The 22,292-nt window shown below is 41.0% G+C and overlaps 2 protein-coding genes across 2 annotated transcripts in view; both read right to left on the bottom strand.

Annotated features, from left to right (window-relative positions):
* The window catches only part of LOC118424686 (integrin alpha-8-like), a 3,603-nt gene extending 2,324 nt beyond the window's left edge, over positions 1–1,279 (bottom strand). Inside the window, exons 1-2 of the mRNA XM_035833367.1 lie at positions 1,043–1,279; positions 523–651 (exon numbers count right to left, since the gene is read on the bottom strand). Coding sequence (XP_035689260.1) covers positions 523–651; positions 1,043–1,264 — 351 coding nt within the window. The 5' untranslated portion in view covers positions 1,265–1,279. The remainder of the gene's footprint in view (positions 1–522; positions 652–1,042) is intronic.
* A 388-nt stretch (positions 1,280–1,667) lies between these two features.
* Positions 1,668–18,053, bottom strand: LOC118424962 (integrin alpha-5-like). The gene is made up of 25 exons (XM_035833771.1): positions 17,717–18,053; positions 15,278–15,405; positions 14,243–14,337; positions 13,670–13,787; positions 13,095–13,171; positions 12,483–12,531; positions 11,491–11,589; positions 11,282–11,326; positions 10,801–10,871; positions 10,513–10,590; positions 10,283–10,335; positions 9,944–10,049; positions 9,025–9,127; positions 8,277–8,386; positions 6,651–6,741; positions 6,395–6,440; positions 5,921–6,031; positions 4,983–5,038; positions 4,714–4,862; positions 4,126–4,257; positions 3,752–3,822; positions 3,297–3,450; positions 2,678–2,865; positions 2,265–2,354; positions 1,668–1,839 (listed from the first exon to the last, which is right to left on the bottom strand). The coding sequence occupies exons 1-25, from the start codon at positions 17,920–17,922 to the stop codon at positions 1,668–1,670; spliced, it is 2,598 nt and encodes an 865-aa protein (XP_035689664.1). The 5' UTR covers positions 17,923–18,053.
* Positions 18,054–22,292: the final 4,239 nt, after the last annotated feature.

Raw genomic sequence — 22,292 nt, 5'->3', positions numbered from 1 at the left:
GTAAGAATCAACAAAAGTGCAACAGAAAGTTCTGACTGCTAAGTGGTTTCATCAGGTTGGTACGTTCTCATGACATCATCATCATCATCCCAAGGTGTCTTCATTCGTTCATTCCTCTCTTGACTGACACCAGTCTACATAACCACAGTCAATTTCTTCCTCAATGAAACAAAATGCCTCAAAAGTACACATAAAGCTAATGGTCTTCTATAATCAGGTTTGAAGGGAAACAGAATTTCTGCTGTTTTAAGATAATCAGGGAGTATCTATTCGTGAAGTGAAGTCTTCTTAAGATGGTAGGATGTCCAACATTTAGGCTTAATCCACAACTGCTATGAAGATTTCATGAATTAACTTTTGATACCAATTTTTTTGTTGCTGACAACTTTTCCCTCAGCACTGCTTTTCTTTCATCAGTTACAATATACTTTTAAGCTCAGTTGTCTTTGATTTGTAGATCGAATTTGATGAGTTACAGTAAGTCATTGTCAAAACATCATCTTAGTAAACACGAGTACTAACCAAGGTGGTGGCTTGTGCCGTCTGTTTCTCAGCATCTGTAATGCTCCCATCATCTGTGCTGTCCCCTGCCTCTGCTTGTCTGCGACGTCTGGAGGCTGAAGTTGTGGTCTCAGAACTGGAGGGGGCCTCCTGTATCAGGAATGATTATGAATATTGTGTGACGATATTGTATGACGATATTGGGTCAGTATTCTAGCTAGCCTGAATTTTTTTTCTGTCCCCTGAATTTTGAACAGAAATCCTGTCAAGCGGCAGATGCGATGGTCCTAGGGGAGTCCTGGAAAATTCTGAAATTTAAGACCCTCTAAAAATGCTTTTTCCTGCATTTTGAGGGGCAAATTTTGCATGTAGAGTAGAATCAGCTTGGTTCAATTGCATCTGTGCTGAATTTCTCGAGATCTCATTTCATTTGTTTTACGATTTTTGTCCGTCACAGAGGATGATGGAATGGGCAAAATTTTTGTCCATCCCTAGCTGCAAAATTCCGTCAAAGGGTTTAAAGGTTGTCAACGGTACATACCAGTCCCCCTGGGTTGACCCCTGACCCCTTGACCACACACTGCCCTTGACCCTGGGTCACGCTTGCGTCCAGAAGGTACAAGATGTAGGCGTTGTCCAGGATGTCTGAGTCTTTCTGCCTCGAAGGCCACATGATGGTCAGCTTGGCACTACCGATATCGCTCGGACCATTGTTCCTAATCTGTAAAGAAGATTTAAGGTAACACTGAGGTAAAGCAGTCATTTTAAAATTTAAACATAGATGACACATCTGATGCTTTTTTTCAAGTTGCTACAGTTCAAGCTTTCAACTTGGTCATCCCTACTTGAAAATATGTAGGGTTTTGACCTGTTTAACTGTTGTCAGATTTTCTATTGATAACTCAGATCAAAAGATGTGTGGAAGGAATAGAAGGGAACAGTCTTCACACCATGCTTTCAAGCGGCTCTGTCTAGTGTGTTCACCCTAGTTCTACAGCACATTTTTTATGTCTCTCCTGTGTTGGTCTAACAGAGGTGAACCCACTGGACAGAGCTGCATGGAAGCACGGTGTGAAGACTATTTTAAACTGCTGCCTACCCCTGTGTCAGGGATCCCAGCAGCAGTATAATCAAATAATGGATACTACTAACTACTACTTCTACTCCTAATAAATTTGGAGGAAAGAAAGAAAGGAAGAAAGGAAAGCAAACTGAGGAAAAGGCTGATTGCTGACCTCGTAGTTGTGCGTGACCTCCGGCCCCACATCCACCTGCTTGGTGATGGGGTTGGGCCTGTCTGCTCTCTGTGTGAACACGACCTGCTCAGGGATGGACGCTCTGGGGATACAAGATAGAAAATTAGCTTCTAACTCACATAGGCAGCCCTGGTGTACCATACAGTTGTTACAAATGGTCCAGGTCTTGCTAACAATAGATTGTGGCTACTCTAGCTCTACTCTTAGACTAGTTATCAATACTACCGACTGAATGACGCTGACCTTGGCTAACAGTACTGCTACACACTAGTACAGTCCCAAAGCAAGCTAGCTCTATATCCGTGGATCTTCATATCTCCTTGGTCTAACTTGACAGTTCTCACTCTACGTCCCTGGCTAAAAATCTGGTTTCCAGGGTATCCAGTTACCAACTCAGTGGAACCAGGAGCTCATCTGTGAGACTGATACCAGTTGAGCCACAGGTACGTCTCACTCCAATCCCAGTATCTCAGTAACAGAAGATATTTTGAATATTTGTAAACTCACCCCAGTAGTGAGACTGCAGCCTTAACCTTGACTGGTACAGCCAGTTCCTTGGTGTTGTCTGCCAGTGTTCCAACAGCTTCTTCATTGGTGCTGAAAAAAATATTGTGTTTCAAAAAATAGGTGCAAACAATTTTCTGTACATGTACTCTGTGATACAAAGAAGAATCTAGCTAGAAACTTGCTATGTATTCGTCTTGCAACCTTAAACTTACAAATTTTTTATGTTGCAAACATTTGGATTGGAATTCTATGATTGCTTTAAGTTAGTGTCTCATAATAATACTGATGCTACTGTGCTTTTGCATCATAAATAAACTCAGCCCCTCCCTTTCCTAATTGACTTAAATTTGCGGTAGAATCAAGGAGATTCTTATTTAATGTCCTTGGTAGAATCACTTTGATATTAAACGTACCTGTTGGCATAGAATAGGAAGGAGAGACTGTTGTCAGCACCAACGAGCGACAGGGTGGAGAAACGCAGCATGGCTGTCGCACGACCTTGGAATGGGTTTCCCAGAGGACACTGCACGACCTTGCTGTCGTCGACCACCACCAGAAGGTCACAGTTTGTAGTCCCTCTCTGGGATAAAAAAGTGTGGAACTGATTTGTAAGGCATTTAGATTAGTTCTTTCAATTGTGAAATCGTGAAATTGTTTGATGTTTGCAGTTTTACGGTGAGCTCTCATCATGAACTGCACACCAGAAGAAATAGGGACACAGATATCATCACTCTCACTGAAATGAGAGGAGACGTCTCAGATGAATTCTACAAAAACAGAGAGACCATTTACATGAACCCGAGCATGAACCAAGAGCAACTCACAGCACCTAGAGACCTTGTCAAGTGATTTAAGAGATGTCAAACAAGAGCAACAACAACATCAAAATCATAACACAGGAAACATGATGGGAGGATGAATATCACTGACAATAACCATATCCTTGAGCTTCTGAAAAAACTGTTCATACAGTCCCACACCACATTTTTATAACATCATGGATAAGAAACAACTGAGTTGTTGTGGCCTTACCGACAGCGTGATGTCCCCGCCGATGTAGTCCACGCCAGCCGGTGGTGACAGCGACAGCGTTGACACGTATGCACCTTCACCCACATTCTCCACAACCGCAGTCAGCACCAGCTCTGTGTTCAGGTCTCCAACATACACTCCAACCTCCGGGGTGCTGGGGAAGAGGTATGAACATTGGATTACATTTTATCACTCGTAGATTGTAGAAATACTAGTTGCAACTTCCTTGTGCTGGACAAATGTACCTTTACCCATGTGATAGGAGACACAAGTACATTTGCTGTGCAATAGTTGTAGATTGTAAAATTACTAGTCTTAGTTCCTTAATATTTGACAAATGTGCTATTTGTTTTAAGAATAAAGGAGAAAAAAGAGCCTTGGATGACTTCTAGACATTTTGAGTGACAGTTATCACAGTTCAACAACAAATTGCTTTTTTGCTAGAAAGAACTTACGCTGATGCTGACGTGATCTTCAAGTCTGGGACACACTTGTCATCGGGACCACAATCCTTCAGGATGCTGACCTGATGGGAGAATTAAAAATCCACACTAATATTTCGATATTGTGATCTGAAAGTACTTACATCACATTGTCTAAGAATTAAAATCAAAAGAATGAAAGAAATTATGTCATTTGGAGTGCATTTTGGGGTTGATTGAAATCCCAAGTGTCACCTTTTATTTTCAATAAAAAATGAAGTGGCATATAAAAAACAACGAGCAAGGATTCTTAAGTTAGCAGACACACACAAACACAGACAGACACACGCACACCCAAAACATAAACTTCTTGGCAAAGGCAATAATATTAGTCATATTGGACGTACCTGTTGTGTTTCCAAGGTGGGTTTGTTGTCGTTGAGAACAGGTGTGAGCTGCCCCACCTGCACACCTGTAGGTGCAGTCAGGCCGTACTTCACTCTCACAACTATGGGGTTCAGCTTGTCCTGAATGTCGTTCTGTTTAACACAAACAATTAGAATTATGAAACTACAAATGTAGATGTTATTCCAGCCAGTATTATGCAATTGTCTCACTGCAAGTGGCCAATTGACCCCTACCGGCTTGGAGTATAATTTAGTCAGTCATGTGTAAATAGACGTAAGTCATCTGAACAGCATTAGAGAGATCTAAACATCAGAGAGAGAGAACTTCTGTTCCTCGGATAGGATCCCTTTCTACTAAACTTTGCAGTGCTTGCACTCTACTCTGAAAAAAAGTATCAGACTCCCTACATTGTTGGAAAAATAGTGATTTGCCAGGAGTAAGCCAGCAATATGGTTACCATTTTCAACCATCAAATGAATTGTTAAGTCTCCAGGCAAGTTCAGTCTCCAGATCAAACAGCCCTGTTTTTGCTGTTTTTTAAACACTTTTTTTTCAATTATAGAGACTACACACTACAGCAACCCTACCTGTATGAGTGCTTTCTCCTGTATGAGAGAGCAGGACGACCCTTTGTTGACCATGTACCCGACGAAACGTTCCACGGGACTGTTGCTGCTCTGGAACATGGCACGTTTCACGTTCTGCTGCACGTCCAGGGCGATCTCTACATCCACATCTGGGAAACAACAACAAAAGTCATGATAGTGCATAGCTAACTAGTGAACCACCATAATACATTTGTACAATTGACTTAAAACTCTTTTTAAGATAAGGAAAGTTGATGTTAATAACTTACTTATTTGGTTTGGCACGTTGACACCATCATAGGTGAAACACACAGACACGTCAAAACTGGAAAAATAACAAAGACACTCTGATTTTAAGGAGCATTCCATTCTCAACACTCTTCAATACATGGTCCTTTGTAGTGCATTCCAAAACAGTAAATTAACGCTACCTGACCTTTATCTGTGGGGTAACCAATATTCGTTGTTTTAAAAACTGGGTATTCAGGGATATGAAGTCGGTTTCAAATTGCAATACACAATGCATATTTTCAAAATATTGCAATTTGAAACAACTGTCATTAAAGGACAGCATCAGAAAATTTTCAATTCATTATTTTCCAGTAGTTTACTCATTAAAAAGTTGATGTACGTCAATTTTTACATTGATCCGCCTAATATGACCCTGTAGACACGTTTGAACTTCGCGCTCTCCTCCTTTCCCCGCCGCGCTGGCCGATGACGTAATGGCCGCGTTCTGAGAGTCTGACGTCACAGATCCAAAACTTCTAGCCAGCCATTTTGCTCCGTGAACCTCGGTCCTCTCAGCGGTAAATAATCACTCCGCCATTCTGGAGTTCAGTCCGTAGTTGTTGACAATTTTTAATACTTTCGTGGACCTGTAAGTCGCATTGTGACCTGTCTACGAAGCTATAGTCCCAGAATACCACTTTTGAAAACAACAGATATAGGCTACCCCACACATAAAGGTGAACTAGTGTTATGTACAAATTTTGCTCGTTGTGACAGAAAAAAATTCCCACTGTTCATTCCAAAAGTTTGAACTTCACATCATAAAACTGTATTTTGTAAGCTTAGAATGATAGATGTAAGAAAGGAAATTAACAACATGGGCTTCTATGGGATTTATCGTTCCATTACACTCTCTGTCGTCTTCACTTTCCATGGTGCTGAAATGCCATCTCATGGCTCCAGTAACTTTCCGTACCATGTCACGTTGACACCGTCCTTAGCGCAGGCCTTACTCTCCAAGTTGATCAGTTCTGGCTCCACTGTCAGGACCTGGCGGCTGGGAGCCATGTTCACGATTGGTCGAGACCTGAGGAAAATGTTAGAAAAAATAACACTCATTTTGTGCCACATAAATTCCACAGCACTGTGAAAATCAAGAGTTTGCTGCATCTTTGTGTTTGTAGTTGAAACAATAATACATGTAGTAGGGAAACAATGGAGGAAAGAAGAAGAATATCTCAATATGATAACTCTGAAATCACATAATTCAAGATTTACCGTATAACCGTACCTCAGATCTCCCTTCATAGTCTCTAAATCTTTTCCACTTTTTGTATATCTAAAATGACTGCCACAGCTCAATTGGAATTGACAGAAGGAAAGAGGCAAGAAAGCTTACGTGGAGTGACTTATATGTCAATTGGAAACTATCTACATATCAAACACTCACCTTAGAACAACAGCTCTGTCTGTCAAATATGAACCAACCGCCATGTCTGAAACAAACAAAAAAATGTAACATTAATTGTTGTTGTTCTTGGTAGTGCGTAGACACAAATACAACTACTGTAATAGAACAAAACATTTTAAAAAGCCAATCAATTAATAAAATGCTTTTCAGCCTGCTAAGGTAGCACTTAGGTACCAAGTTTGCTACAGGTTATTTGATTAGGTATCTTTGAGAGGATACATCCCTTTACACCTACCTGGATACTGGTTACCATCGATGTCCATTCCTCCAGCCAGGGAGAACCCAAAGGCCTTCAAGTCAGTTGAGAAATCTGAGGCCCTCAGGACCTGCCAGGAAAAGACAAGAGTTTTTTTGGGGGGCCCAATTTTTTTAGTGATGTCCATACATTTTCTCTCACTACTGTTCTTAGTCAAGCAAGAATAGAATAATAAGAAACTGTAATCTCTCTTGTACAAGAGGTGACATCATTTATCCCAGGCCTGTCTCCAGGACCCATCCCTCTGTTCTGTGAATTTGCTTAAGCTTGTTTGGAAAGAGAAATAATTCCCACCATCCGTTCCGAAATTTGAGCTTCATGTCATAAAACTGTATTTTTGTAAGCTTAGAATGACAGCTTTAACAAAGGAAATTAACAACATGGGCTTCTAAACAATGAGTGGGCCAGAAAAGAATCAAAGCTGGAGACAGCCCCAATTTATCCTTCCTTTACACTTCCTGTAGTCTTCACTTTCCATGGTGCTGAAAAGCCATCTCTGGTTGTGCAACAATTCTTAACTTTCCTATCCATTCAAGTTTCCTCCATAATTACAATGATAATAGTTCTTCTTATTCCTCTGTATTCCTTCCTTCCTTCTTTTCTTGCTTTCATTCTTTTCTGAATCTAACTTTTTTCTGCCTTTCCTCTTTAAGCCTTTATGTACATTTCTGTTCCATTCAATTTTCTCTTTTCCATTCATTTCCATTGAATTTGCTTTCCTTCCACTTCTTCCCTGCTTTATTCTTCTTTATCTCATTACTCTTCCCTTCCCTCTATCCTAACCTGTGCAGGTTTCTCTGCCCTGATACCATTGGCTGACCCATGGTAGATGTACACAGCTCCCCATTGAATTTGCTTTCCTTCCACTAGTTCATTACTTTATTCTTCTTTCTCTCTTAGCTCTTTCCTTCCCTCTATTCCTCCTAACCTGTGCAAGTCAGATTTTAAGACACCTACATATATTTGCAACATGATTACAACACTTTGGCTACCATAATACATATTTAGCAGACAAGAAAACTATCCTTACTGCATGCCAAGGCACAGCTTTTTTCAAAAGCACTTGTTTTCTATCTCCCTAACGTGTGCAGGTTTCTCTGCCCTGATGCCGTTGGCTGATCCATGATAGATGTACACAACTCCCCATTGAATTTGCTTTCCTTCCACTCATTCATTACTTAATTCTTCTTTCTCTCATAGCTCTTCCCTTCCCTCTATCCTTCTGACCTTTGCAGGTTTCTCTGTATTCCTTCCATCCTTCCTTGCTTTAATTTTTTCTGTCTATCCTTCTTCTTTCTCTTTATTTCTGCCTTCCTTCTTCTTGCTTTATGAACATTTCTGTTCAATTTGATTTTCTCTTTTTCATTCTTTTGTTTCCATCAAATTCATTTCCTTCCACTAGTTCATCGCTATATTCTTCTTTTTTATCTCATTGCTCTTTCCTTCCCTCTATCCCCCTAACCTGTGCAGGTTTCTCTGCCCTGATACCATTGGCTGACCCATGGTAGATGTACACAGCTCCCCATTGAATTTGCTTTCCTTCTACTAGGTCATTGCTTTATTTTTCTTTCTCTTATTACTCTTTCCTTCCCTCTATCCCCTAACCTGTGCAGGTTTCTCTGCCCTGATGCCATTGGCTGAACCATGGTAGATGTACACAGATCCCCAGTTACTGCCAGCCTCCAGTCCCTCGTATGGCGCTCCTATTGCAATGTCTGTGGACACAAAGGTTCAAAAGTGATAAAGGAACATAATACCAGGTAATCTTAGCCTGAGTACCATCCTCCATAGTGACTGCTGGCTCAATCATTTTGCTAGCTAACCATGGAGTCTGAACTTGCGTGTTTGCCTGAGTACCATCCTCTGCAGTGACCGCTGGCTCAGTACTTTTGCTTGCTAATCCGTGGTTAGCAAGCGAAAGTACTGAGCCAGAGGTCACTACGGAGGATTGTACTCAAGCTAAGGTACTCTAAGATCAACACTTAAAAAATACAGTAAATTTCAAGATACATTGTAGTATATGTTAGTGCAGCATCAGTAATCCCAGAGGTATGCATACGTCAGATATCAAGGTGTTCAAAATACGAAAAATACCAGTTTTATAAAGTTTCATGAAAGATTGTGGCCCCTTTTAGGTTTTGTTAGGTTTATTTCAGTTGTCAGTGATAAATGATAGACACATTTTACTTCAGATGTTTGTTAGTGATGCCATTCCATAGTCCTAACAATTAAACAGAAAATTTATGATAAATTTGACTTGCATATATATATGTACCAACATTTTTCAACAGGCACATCTCAATACATAATACTTTGTCCCCAAGAGAAAGACATATTTGAAAGTTCCTGTTACCATTGAATCCATCTTGGTTGATATCCCCTAAAGCAGCGAGGGCTGTTCCGAAGCGCCCCTTAGCAGACTTCCCCATAAGTACAGTAGGTGCACTGAAAGTTGGCTGCAGGAACAAAAGTTTGTATGTTCAGGGTTGAACAAGTTTTCTAAAATCCACTTGTCCTATCGGGCAAGCACATAAAAGATGTACTTGCCCGAACCAATTTTTCACTTGCCCAATATTCAAATATCACTGTTACTAGTATATACATTTTCACTTCCAGCAATGGAATTCTCTGTAGACAATTGCTTGATGTCATGACTGTAAAAAGTAACAAGTATATCAAAATTGCACTAAAATCAATGGAAAAATCTTACTTGCCCGATCGGACAAGTGGGGTAGGACATGTACTTGCCCGAACAGCACTTTCACTTGCCCTGGACAATAGGGCTAGTGGACTTGTTTATCCCTGATGTTTACAAAACAGAATAGGTATCATTAAAATCAATGTTTTATTGTACAATTAACCACAAAGTGCCTCGTGTATATGGTTTGCTTAAACGTTTAAGTGATCAGAAGCAAAAAACCTTATACATGCTGAGTTCACTTTTATCCGGGGGTAACCTATCTGTATCTGTATCTATGTAGCTGGCATAACCACCCTTTGGCGTAACACACCAGCTTTATGTCCATTGTGTTTATAAGCAGAGTATTAAGGGATATCAAGTCAACAGATAGTGGTGTTATTGTTAGACTGAAACATTTTGAAAATATTGAAATTTGAAATCACCATATGTCCAATTGATATCCCTATATACACTGCTTTGAAACAAACACACACACACACACACAGCTTTGACTGTGGCTAAACAGTCTTATATGAGAATGACAGTCTCTGTCACATAGGACACCACACAATGATAGTGTTAAAGCCCTTACCGTCTGAGCTGCTTGCGTCAGCAGGTAGACGTAAACTGCGCCCAGGTCGACATGTTGGAACCCCTCGCTACTGTACATGGGTGCCCCTGTGATGATGTCATCAAGACTGGTGCACAGGAAACAATGAGTCAATACATAGCAGGAATATTGTTGTGAGGAAAAAGTAAGTAACATTCACATATCTATCAGGTACTTGGATTATGACTTTATAGCCTTGTTTATGATGACAATTCCCTTACTCTTCTTTGTTAAAAAGCACTGTGAAAATAATCTTTCTTACTTTGAAGTTCCAGACTGCAATAAAACATCATCTTAAGCTGCAAGGAAGCCAGTACTTACCCATCATTATTTACATCTTGTACAATCACAGAGTATCCAAAGTTTGAACCAAACTGAAAAAGAAAATGCACATCCACATGTAAATACAATCATAAGAAACTACAGATTTCAAGATACTCCTGTACTCATTCATTGTGGCTTACCACTTTGTGAAAGGATTGACATAAACTGTAGACTCAGACTCCAACTCTAATCAATAAGTGAGGAAATTTAGTGAAACAACACCCCACCTGGTTGCTTTCCAGAGCGGCTGGGTCTGTCGAAAGTGTTTCTAGTCGCCTTCCTGGTCCCTTGGACAAGATTCGCAACTGTGAAAAAAACACATTTCACATTTTCGTAATGTCAATCTCCAACATGACATTGAATGTAGTATAACACTGGTAGCTTAAGCTACCTATGTCCATGACAGTTAGAACAGAAATGATGTGAAATTTTACAATATACATGCATACAGAGCAAGAGAACCGACTTTTGAGTGCCAGTTTAAAAAATGTTTGAAAACAATGATCCATTTCTACCTGCCCTGCAACAAAGTTGGGGTTTTCTGATGTTGGATCTCCACCAGCTCTTGGGACACCCACCACATAGTCTGGGTGAAACAAAACAGAAAATGAACATGGATTGTTACAGTTTCCAACTCTCTCTCTCTCTTTCTCTCCCCCTCTCTCTCTCTATCTCTCTCTCTCATCCTCCTCCCTCTCAAACAGATCATTCTCCCTTTCTCTCCTTTCCCTCTGCCTCCATGTATCTTTCCCTTCCGTCTCTCCTCACTCTTTCTCTCTCCCTTTACCTCTCTCTATCGGCTTTCTCTCTCTCACACACACGCATCTCTCCCTCTCCCTTTTGTCTCTCCCTTTCTCTGTCTTCCCTCTCTTCCATGTCTCTCTGTATATCCCTCACTCTGGAGCCCCTTCTATCTTTCTCTCTCCCTCTCCCCATCACTGTACTCATACTACATTATGAAACCAATTTAGACTTTCAGAAGTTCATATTTCTCACCTGGGGTTCCATCTCCTGTGAATTCACCTGATGCTACTGAGTAGGCTGCAGAGGGGACAAATGAAATAATCAGTATTTATTAGTTAGTTTTATCCTTATACTAAAGAGCATTAAAAGATGTGACTTATGTGGCACAAAGAGAACAGCATCTGATTTAGGGAAGCTACACTTAAAATTTTGATTGCATCAAGTGAAACAGAGCCACTTACCGAGGTGGAAGTCATCTTCATTGACAGATGGGAGTGCTGAGTACATATCGTTATTGTAGGGGTCGTTCGTATTGTCCAGGTCCAGGGTGTACAACGTGCCTGTGTTGTGGAAATCAAACCATTTAGTAAAATCATTGTCATTGGCAAGCAGTCAGCACTCTTTTTACAACATCCTCTGTCACGATCTGAATACAGTCCTTTTCAAAAAATCAAATCACTTGTTTTTGACAGTCATTGTATAAGTTACGGTACTACTTTTTAAACATTTAAAAAGCAAATCAATTAATGAATTACTTACTCTTCAGCCTGCTAAAGGGACATAATGTAGAAATTTGGCGCCAAATTTTCAAATGTTCTGAACTTGAAAATCTCCAGTCAGATTGACATTTGTAACTTATTTCCAACTTATCTGCGTCATTTTATCACATTTTTAGCTCTAATTAACAACGCCAAAGTAAGCCACGACCAAATTCGCTTACTTCCGGGTAGCCTACCGGAAGTAGATTTCCGAATCGACCGTTGCGGTCGCAACAAACTTCAGTAACGATTCGAGCGAACCACCGAACGCGTTCTAAAGCGCACTTTGGTTCGTCGGAGAATTGGATAAAATGGCGGACAACTCAAGCGGCGGAGGGAAGTGCGCATATTTCAAGACATCCTCACGGCTCAACAAAGTCGTATCCATACGTTGTAAGACCTTGTAAATATTGCTTTGCAGTGTAATAAGATAGACTCAACTCATAATGTAGAAAAATGGCCAAAAACAGTGACTTTATTTTTTACATTATGTCCCTAGCTGTTTTGAAAATTTGTTGCAGGTTACTTGGTTAGGCAAATGGGTGAAGGTTTATCTGTTCATACCTACCTGGATACTGGTTACCATTGATTTACATGCCTCCAGCCAGGGAAAACTAATCGAAGAAATCTACCACTTGTATAAGTTACGGTACTACTGGCTCCACTCCTAGGGTGTTGCCAAAAAAATCACTTACCTGCCCAGTACTGATCCCCCACTGCACCCACCAACACTTCCTCTGAGTCCTGCACACAACAGAAAATAATTTCAAGGAAATCTTAGTCTCTACCAGACTCCGAGTCGCTGGAAAAAATCGTAGAAATGGTACAAATAGAGGAGTATGCCGGCCAGAGGAATATAGCCGGCTAGGCAACAGTAACGCGACCGCGGATCCTAGGATCGCGAGCTGTTCCCTGGCCGGTTATATTCCTCTCTATTTGTTCAATTTCTACGATTTTCCAGCGATCCGGAGTCTGGTAGAGACTAAGGAAATCTACAGGTGGAAACAGAATGATAATGTCCCCACATTGTGCCAATGAGGTTATTTAGATGGATTGATGGATGGGTGGAACGACGGAAGGAAGGATGGATGGATAGTGGATAAATGGATAATCTTTGTAATGGATTGGATCAATCATTCAATGGATAGAAAAATGATGCTAGAGCAGCACATAAATATAACTATAGTACTGGATAGACTGATACTTGTTGTTGCTCGTTTGTTGTAACTATAAGTACATAGCTGATACCTAACAGGAGAAAGTCTTTCAAACATCTAAGGTATGATTTTAGAAATCTCTAACGTTACCTTGCTGAAGTCCAGACTGAAGCCGCTCTCACACTGTCCGTGTTGAGTCCTGTCATTTAATGCACGAGCGTCCAGGGCTGATCAAAACAAGGTCAAAGGTGAGATTGTTTTGTGACCTGATGACCCAATTCACGTCGCGCTATGCTTCATAGAACAATTCTGTTGACATGTTGGGGAATGGAGAATCTGACGCCAAAGAGCCCAAACATTACAGAAAAAGTGCAAATTTGTGTCTTCGACTGTTCTAAGAGAAGAAGTCAAACCAATCCAGTTAGTATTCAGAGTTAGTTCAAAGTTTTCCTTTTCCCTGTGGCGCAAGTGTTACCACAACTCCGTTGCTTGGCCATCTGAATAAATTTCCGTGGGCCTCAGCTCAATCTAGGTACATGTACTTAAAAAGCAGCATGCTTCATCTCTACTCTGCTTTCTTTATATGTTATATCGTTCTTTAGTGTTGTTTTCCCCCGTTATGTGCAATTTGTAATACTGGCAATGCAATCACAACCAGATATCAATTGAAATACACCACGTTACGAGATATTTTGATCGGTCCGAAGTACTTGGGTGATACCAACCTCGGCAGGGGGAGTAGCTGTCGAAGGCTGTCATCCCGTTGGTTGCTAGGAAACAGTTGCCAACAGGGTCACGTGTGTCGTCACGTTGAGCGTAGAACACGTACAGCGGTGCACAGGCCTGGGAAGGGAGCAGGCAAAACCCCGGTTATGTACGCTCAAGGAAGTTAGTTCGTCATACAATGAATGACATGTCTTCGGAATGTTGGAGTACAAGTCATTTACAGAGGTGTACATGCCAGGGTAAGCAGAAATTAGTTCGTCTGGCGTTGAGCACAGGACGCCTAAGTGAGGCTTTTCTTATGAAAGGGGGTGCAGACATAGTTTAACTTAAGTTAACTACGGAAGTTAGTTTCCTTGACTATGACCAGGGTTAGGTCAATTGCAAGTTGATAACATTACATTCCAAAGACAACTCTCAATACCGGTAACATGTTAATATATTTGGGGTCTCAGAACACCGAATGATAACGAAGTCGGGATTCGAACTCCCAAAATTGATTTTGAAAGCTAGCTATCCAGAAGTAGAATTTCTGCCACTAGCCGATCACTACAGATACATTAAAACGCCCTTACAGCGACCGCGTCTTTTGCAGGAGATGCGCTCTTGACGGAAAAGCCGAACCACTGGTCCGACTTTTGGTCCTGGAAGCCGTCAACCGTCTCTGAGCCTGTGAAAAGAGACATGATAATTAACCGTGGCGACTGTCATGACGGGTGACTTCTTGTGCACTAATACATTAGACAACATACAAGGACCAAAAGCCGTCACAGCTAATAGAAGCTATTCTGTCAGTTTTAGAATACCACGTATATGTTACGTTACAATAATGAAAATAGGTTCTGTGAAGTATATTCAAGCGTATGTCCCGAAGACAAAGTGGTCTTTCTATCCTGTTTCTCAGAGTATTGAATCAATTTCACCCCTGATATGAAAAAGGTCGAAGTAAAAGTGATTGAAAAATCTAGGTTGGAACTAGGGCAAACACAGATGCTACTTTGTTACTGCTCAGATTTCCCGCTCTCAGTTTCATTGGCCAACCCGTTCAGCACCAAGGACGGGGACAGCATGAATTTACTACTTAAAACATATTTTTGCACAGTAAAAACTAATCCATGCAACATTCCTAGAAGTGAACACTTGGTAAGACTACACAGCATAGATACTGTGGATAGATTTTAGCATTCTAGTGGTTTTGTCTGATGTTTTGTTATCTGTTTCGATTGAATATAATCTAGGTAGGAGGGACAGGCTGTACCGGGTACACTTCACATTGTGTAAAGCATCAGTGCTTTTCTCTACAAGTAGGTACAATAGCTCCATTTTCGTTCAAAATATCTAGCCCTAAAAGAAGTCTGTTGAATGCTAGTTTTGTTGTTAAAATATTGCCATTTTCTGATAATATAGCTCAAAGGTCAGCCTGGAAAATGCCTTTTTTTACCTGTAGAGTCGAAGTTGATCACGGTACAGGAGTCAGGCCTGTCGGGTCCACCTCACAGCGCAGCACGGCGCCTCCCCGCACCACCCCCGGCTGGCTCGTGTTGGCACGATTTTCCAATTATTTAGCCATAAAAGAAGCCCATTAATTGCTAGTTTTGTTGTTACTTTACCTGTAGAGTCGAAGTTGATCTGGGTGCAGGAGTCAGGCTGTGCCGGGTCCACCTCGCAGCGCAGCACGGCGCCTCCCCGCACCACCCCCGGCTGGCTCGTGTTGGCCCGCGGTGCGCCAGATAATAACCTGGGTTGAAGATTTGAAGGAAAGACTAGGACCAAAATACAGTCACAATTGCTACAAAGGTACATTTTCACAAAGTTCAAGTTAAAGTACATTTTGTATTAACAAGAATCGCGAGCTGAAAGACACTGGTCTTGAGGTTAACTCCGAGCCTTGAGCAACAGGGACACATGGGCTGCCAACTCGAGACCGGGTGGACTCGACATAAGCAAGCAATTAGAAATACCAATATCTAGGCATTTTAGTTTGAATCAAACTTGAGCTTCTTGCTAGCTACGACCACTCTATCAGATTCGAACCCGCGTCCTAGAATTCTGTTCGGGAAAACCTGCCTTAGTTGCCGAACAAATTCTCCCTGGCCCTGGCAAAAAGTCTGCTTTTCAGAGTATAACAAAACGTTCCATGCTTCGTCCTCAGTCTGAGGTCGATCGCTTAACTAAGGATCATCTACCGACAGTTATACTGAAAGAGATCCTGACCCCAGACCACGTGTTTCTAACATGTCACGCTATCTTTTGTCTGCGTGTGTGTTACCAATGTGTCCGCACCATGTTAACACATGTAGGCACCTGTACTATTGTTTGTTGTGGGCCCGCGGAACACTAGACAGGCTACAAGAAGTCTGTATTTCCGTTCTGTCTGATGTTGGAATGGTTGGCTACTTGGTTGTTGGAACTTACAGTTTCTTACGAGGGTAATTTTACATATCTTCTTTGCAATTCGAAGTAGGCAATTCTACATAGGAAAGCGATCATTCTGGAAATCGATACATATTTGATACTAGAAGGATACACAAGTAAATTGCTATATTACGGACTTTTAATACGTCTGCCTTTTACCACTCCTTTTTTGCTACTACTAGGTATTCAAATATACATTGTATGTGCGTAATATATTGTATTTTATAGATAGAAACGATTTTGTTATATCTCTTTACAAACATCGATACAAAGAGAGCAGGTAGAACTAGACTGGCTGCCACTTGTTGCACGAGTGTTTTACATAATTACACCATTGGAAACATTACCCTAAGTGCCTGCCCAGCATTTAAGTGCTCGAAACGCCACATAGTATCACTGCGATCGGTAAGCATTTCTCTCTCTGCCACCGATTCCCTTCGTTAATTATACATGGCTTATCTATTATTAATATGCATGCATTGGGTGTCCTTTGAACAAGATACCGGGCTGGGGTCACCCTAGTATGACATGATAACGCATCAATAAGATAGCATTTCCGAGTCAAAGGACTTATTAAAATTCGTGGCAGATGAGGACACGTTCTTGCTATGAACACAGACGTTTTTCCTGTGTTTTTATTCTCATCTCCGCTCGTGTTTTTAGAAATGAACTGATAGAACAAAAGAGTCCCAATAAGATAACATTTCCAAGTCAAAGGACTTATTAAAATGCGTGGCCGATGAGGACATCTAGAAGTCGTTCTTGCTGTGAACACAGACGTACGTTTTTCCTGTGTTTTTATTCTCATCTCCGCTCGTGTTTTTAGAAATGAGCTGATGGAACAAAAGAGTTACATTTCGTGGTATGTGTGGGTTTAAAGTATAAACAGGAAGACAAGCTGACGATCTGCAGTTCAACAGTTCCTTCTCGGAACGGACGTTTTCAGAATACTGTAATCAGGATGTGATGAAGCTATCACTTATTTTGGCGACGTGCGCTCACTAATGAATTACGTCTGCTCTTGCCAGAATCATTTTCCAGTCATTTTGACACGCCTTCTTTTTCTATTATAAGCCTGTTGCCCTCTGTGCTTGGTATACACACACACACACACAATACAGAGATTCATAATGTGTTTTGCGCCGTGCAGTGGTGTTCAGCATGGTAATTTTGATATCTAAATATTAGTATAAAGGTATCAACTAACTTGTTTCGGTACCGAACTATACGAGTGATAATAACACATACTCGACATGTACATTGTAAAGGCGCCATGTGGATATAAGCGATCGATAAGGAGGGATTACTTTAATGTGCTGTTGGAATGTAGGACATTCATTGCGTAAGCCTTGTTTTCGTTTCTTTGCTAATTAATGTGTGTGTTTCTGAGTGCTGCATTTTTAATGAATCGTATCGTTATCAGGAATTAGGAAGTTATCGGAAACAAATCGCCATCTTAAAACGAAAACCGGACACAATTATTGAGACTACATGTATTGCTATCACTTATTTGTTAGCCAGCTGTGACAAGCCTGTCTTCAACATGTTATACGGGGCCTATGGAATGTATGTACATTATATATGTATACGGGCAGTATATAACACCTGTTTGTCGTATAAATCGCCGTACGTACCATATGTTCCCCCCGTCCGTGTGAAAGTCCAGGGAAAATCCGAACAGACTGCCAGAGTCCGACGTGAGAATCCGAGAGGTAGAGTCACCAGTGTCCACGTTGAAACATAACACACCTTGTAGACACAACAGAACACTTACACACAAAACGTCGCGATGTCTCAAAGAATGTCTGAACCCCGAAAATATTCTGAAAAGACGCTCCATAGCTGCCGTTGGTGTAAAACAGGGCTAATTTGCTAATGTCCGGCTTCGCATCGAGTTTGGAAAATGATCGGATATATCCGGTGGAACGTCTGACGGGAAACAAGGTAGGGTCGTTGGAGGGTCCATAGATGGTTTGCGTAAGACATATATTTGAAAATATACTGCTTGAATTAAACATCTGCTAGCCTTCGACGCATTTAACTGATAGAACATTATTACGGATGGTGCAAAAGAAACATATTAGGGGATATGAGTTTCTTTATATGCAGTAAGATTGATTGAAATGACCATTAAAGGGTATCGGAAACCTCCATGCACGCTCTCTTTAGACCCAAACAGTGCAATACCGCCTGGGGGTACCTGAGTGCATGCAGGTGGAAATACAGGTAAAACCGGGAAGGGTCGCGTCGCACAGGTACGGGACGTTCCGACACACCTGGTTGTGGAACACCTGGCTACACTTTAAGGCGCCCAGCAAAGTTCCAACCATTTTACGAACCCCAAATTGTCTCTTTTGTGGATATAGCGGTAAGATTTTAAGGACAACATGTCCTGCCTATGACGCACTGCGGAAGCTCTTGTTGAAGTTGATACAGAAAAGAGAAAAAAAAGAAACGAGAGACGGGTTGACCCCTGACCTCATCCCTGTGATTCAATGTTACAGCCATTGTCAGACTTCCGGGGTTGAAGAATACTGCATCAACTGCAAGGCACAGTGAAGTACTAGCCTTCTTAGCAGTCTCTTAAGCGAGCGTTAAAAACCAGCCTTTATATTACAAGAAGTTTTTTTTTAGATTCTGTATCTGTATCTGTATAGCCGGTATAACCGCCCTTCGGTGAACAAACTAAGGTTATATTACATTGAACGATATGTCACGCCTAACTATTTATCTGCAAATGCTCTTTAAATCTACCCAGCGAAGATGCCCCTAATGTGTTTGATTATACTTTTGAATATAACTACCGTATTCTGACGGTTAACATGTATTGATAGCTGACAGACTGAATGAAAATCCTCTGCTCCGACAATTTTATCGCTAATGTTGCAAACAAGCTAGAAAAGGTAGATGGATTCACATTATAGATGGTTGTAGTCACTGTACCTTTGATATGTCTGTTTGTATGAAAGTATTCTCTTTTGTGTTTTTGAATATGTAACCCACATGACTGTTTATGAACGTAGCCCACTGGGACAATTGTGTACAATAAAGGTCTTCATTCATCAAAACGCCCACTCACTGATGAGTCTGCTACGAAGTCGAAGACTACAAGGGCGCTGAAAGAAACTCGATTCAATCTTATTCTTGGCCAAGATAATACGATTTGTACAAAGAAGCGAGAGGATGCTGAATTCTCAAACTATGTTTACATGCAATACGTGCATTAGCTATATATATAGCTTGCATACACAGTGCATTGTTAACTGTACTTGCCCGATGGGACAAAGACATTTGTGTACAATTATGACCTTCACTTCGCTTAAACGCCCACCAAGGCGTCTGCTACAGAGACTGCAAAGGCGCTGAGTAACGTTAGGTTCAATCTTATTCTTGGCCAAGTTAATGCAATTTCCGACGAGCTTGTTGTAGTCATGGCACCTTTAATATGCGTGTATTAAAACTATTCTCCTTGTTGTTTAAAATTTGTCAACATAACCCACATGTATGAACTTAGCCCGATGGGACAAATCATATACTGAGATCTTCATTCATCAAAACGTCCACTGATGAGTCTGCTACCTACAGAGACTACAAGGGCGCTGAAAGAAGCTCGATTCAATCTTATTCTTGGCCGAGATAATGCAATTTCCGACGAGCATTAGTGATCATAGCGTTGGCGTCTAACTTCATTTTGGCCACTTCCTCTGAAGGAATTACGATGACCCAAGGTCAGCTCAGCACTGGCCATTTCTAATTTGGCGAGGACACTAGAAGTAGAAAAACGGAATACGTAAGCATATTCAAAGCTTACAGCCAAATATCCACAAGCCTATCATGGATTCGAAAGACTAAAAGGTGGTATCCCACTGCACTTGCGCCACCAGTGCGGCACTGCGGAGTTCGAAAGATACTCAACGAAGTTCCAGAGATAAAGAAAGAAATTTCTTACGTTTTGTGTATTTCGTTGTCTTCTAATTCTTAAATATTATTACGCAATATTTCAATTTAATACAAGATATCGGTCAAAATAACACAACAGTGCCACAGTGAACGAACCCCACATTGCCGCACCGGTGCCCCAAGTGCAGTGAAATACCATTTTAGGGTTGGCCTGTCAAATTACATAAACTAATATTATATGAAACGCATCTACGAGTAACATGATTAAGGTACATGGTTTTCCAGAAGGTGTCTTTAGAATCAGGGTAATGGAACTTTCCTAATTAGTCAGTGGTACCCGTGCTATCTGTCACATGTTGTAGTTAAGTTGTTCTACAGTGACAATATCGAACGGATGACGTCGATGGGCCACTATGCCAGTTGCAGTTTTGCAAAATGTCGCCACAGGCGCTCTTTCACCATCGCAGCATCATGTTCGTCTCCATGGTGTTGCATTTAACATCCCCTAGTCATAAAGTCTGTCAACAAACTTTCACGTTGCACATGTGCATGTACATGTACAGCGAGACCTCTACATAATGAATGAATGAAGATCTTTATTGCACATTTTTACCAGTCAGGGATAAGTACAGATCACAAGAAGACATGTTAAAGAAATAAATTTAACTGATACAAGATAAAACTAAGTTACGTCAGATAACTTCAACTTCTCATCGCTTTTCAGTTTTGGAGATAAAAGAATAGATATGTTTTATGGTAATCTCCAGGCAGATCCTACAGTATCATAAGATAGTATCAAAAGCTACCAGAGGAGTGAAGCCGGCTTAGGAGTGTGAATGGCTACCGGTGACTGAAGACTCCTTCGGTCAGCTATGCTCCTTAGCCAGCTTTGATATTACCTTACGCAACAGCTAAATATGCCTGGAGATTAGTTTTATGGTAGAAATCGGATGGTACCCGCTAAGTTCCAGAGAAGTGCGTGAGTGAGTCCAGTTTCAGCATGTAGTTTGTGGCAGCTGATCCTTAGTCTTGTGACTGCATTCCTGTTCCTCATATTTTCATTACCTAGACATATTTCTTCATTGTATGTAGTTTTGAAAAGTCTGTATGTAGTGTCCTCTCAAGGCTCTTGAAGAAATGGTCTTAACACTTAATAATAGACAGGTGGCCATTATAGAGCTAGTGAGGATACTTGGATCCTTAGTATACTACCTAAAATAGTAACCGGCAAAGAGATCATCACAAATTGACCAAATTGAATGACCAAGTGGACCTCTGCAACAGTGGTAAATGATACAGATTTGACTGTACTTCTAACGCTAATTCACCTTTATCCACGAGGTAACCTATATCCGTTTTATTTAAAAAAAACCATGGTATTTAGGAATGTCAAGTCTACGGACGGTGATTTAAAGCATTTTTTAAAATCAAAATATTGCATTTATAAATACCGTCCGTCGACTTGTCTTCCTCAACAAATTCTCTGCTTTCAAATACAACGTATATAGTTTACTCCGCGGATCAAGGTGAGCTAACGTTATGTTTATAATCCGGTAACGCCATACTGTTGTGATATGCGCTTTAACACTTTACATTTTACTCTCTAAGTAGAGGTTGAGTCGCGTAGATATAGTAGTGGTCGGAAAAAATTACACGAGCACTCCTCTTTTTCCGACTACTACTATATTAACCGGTGCAATGGCCTAGTGGGTAGAGCGTTCGCCTTGCATTCGGTAGGTCGTGAGTTCGATCCCCGGCCGAGTCATACCAAAGACTTTTAAAAAATGGTACATGCTGCTTTCTCTGCTTAGCACTCAGCACTAATGAGAAAGAGTATGGGAGTTAAACACACATCGCTACCAGCGGACCAGCCCCCTGCTGTAGTGACTTGCACATGTGTGGCCCAAGGGCTACAGAAATGGAGATGGGCGCCACCCCTAAGCATCAGTTACTGATGCACGGGCAACTTTAACTTTAACTTAACTATATCTACGCGATGAAACATCTGCTTGGAGAGTATATACATTTAACGCTCAAGTACATGATCACCCTAACAAACAGTATACACCTTTCTCACGCAGCGGCCATGTTAGATCGAAGAGGAGGTCAATGAGGCAAACAGACAAAACTTATTTCTAAAATAAGCTCCTGTTTAGATTTCCCCCAAACCACACAAATTTTCACAATATAAGATCAAATAATAAATGTTATAACTAGTGTTATGCACCAAAAGATGTATCAATTTAGAGTAGCGTAGACTGGCCCCATAGTCCCTTAAGAGATGCAAAATAAAAACATAACAATGCAAAT

Source organism: Branchiostoma floridae, chromosome 10 (assembly GCF_000003815.2).
Source record: "Branchiostoma floridae strain S238N-H82 chromosome 10, Bfl_VNyyK, whole genome shotgun sequence".
NCBI classification, from domain to species: Eukaryota; Metazoa; Chordata; class Leptocardii; order Amphioxiformes; family Branchiostomatidae; genus Branchiostoma; species Branchiostoma floridae.
The sequence above is the reverse complement of the archived record's forward strand: the minus strand, read 5'-3'. Positions and strand labels throughout refer to the sequence as shown.

Bases quoted from the DNA above. Each gene is read 5' to 3' on its own strand.
- LOC118424962 (XM_035833771.1), bottom strand. From the start codon at position 17,922: ATGGAGCGTCTTTTCAGAATATTTTCGGGGTTCAGACATTCTTTGAGA. The intron at 4,863-4,982 runs GTAAGTTATTAA...GTTGTTTCCCAG, and splicing joins CAACGTGCCAAACCAAATAA to ATGTGGATGTAGAGATCGCC. The intron at 1,840-2,264 runs GTGAGTTTACAA...TTGTATCCCCAG, and splicing joins GCTGCAGTCTCACTACTGGG to AGCGTCCATCCCTGAGCAGG.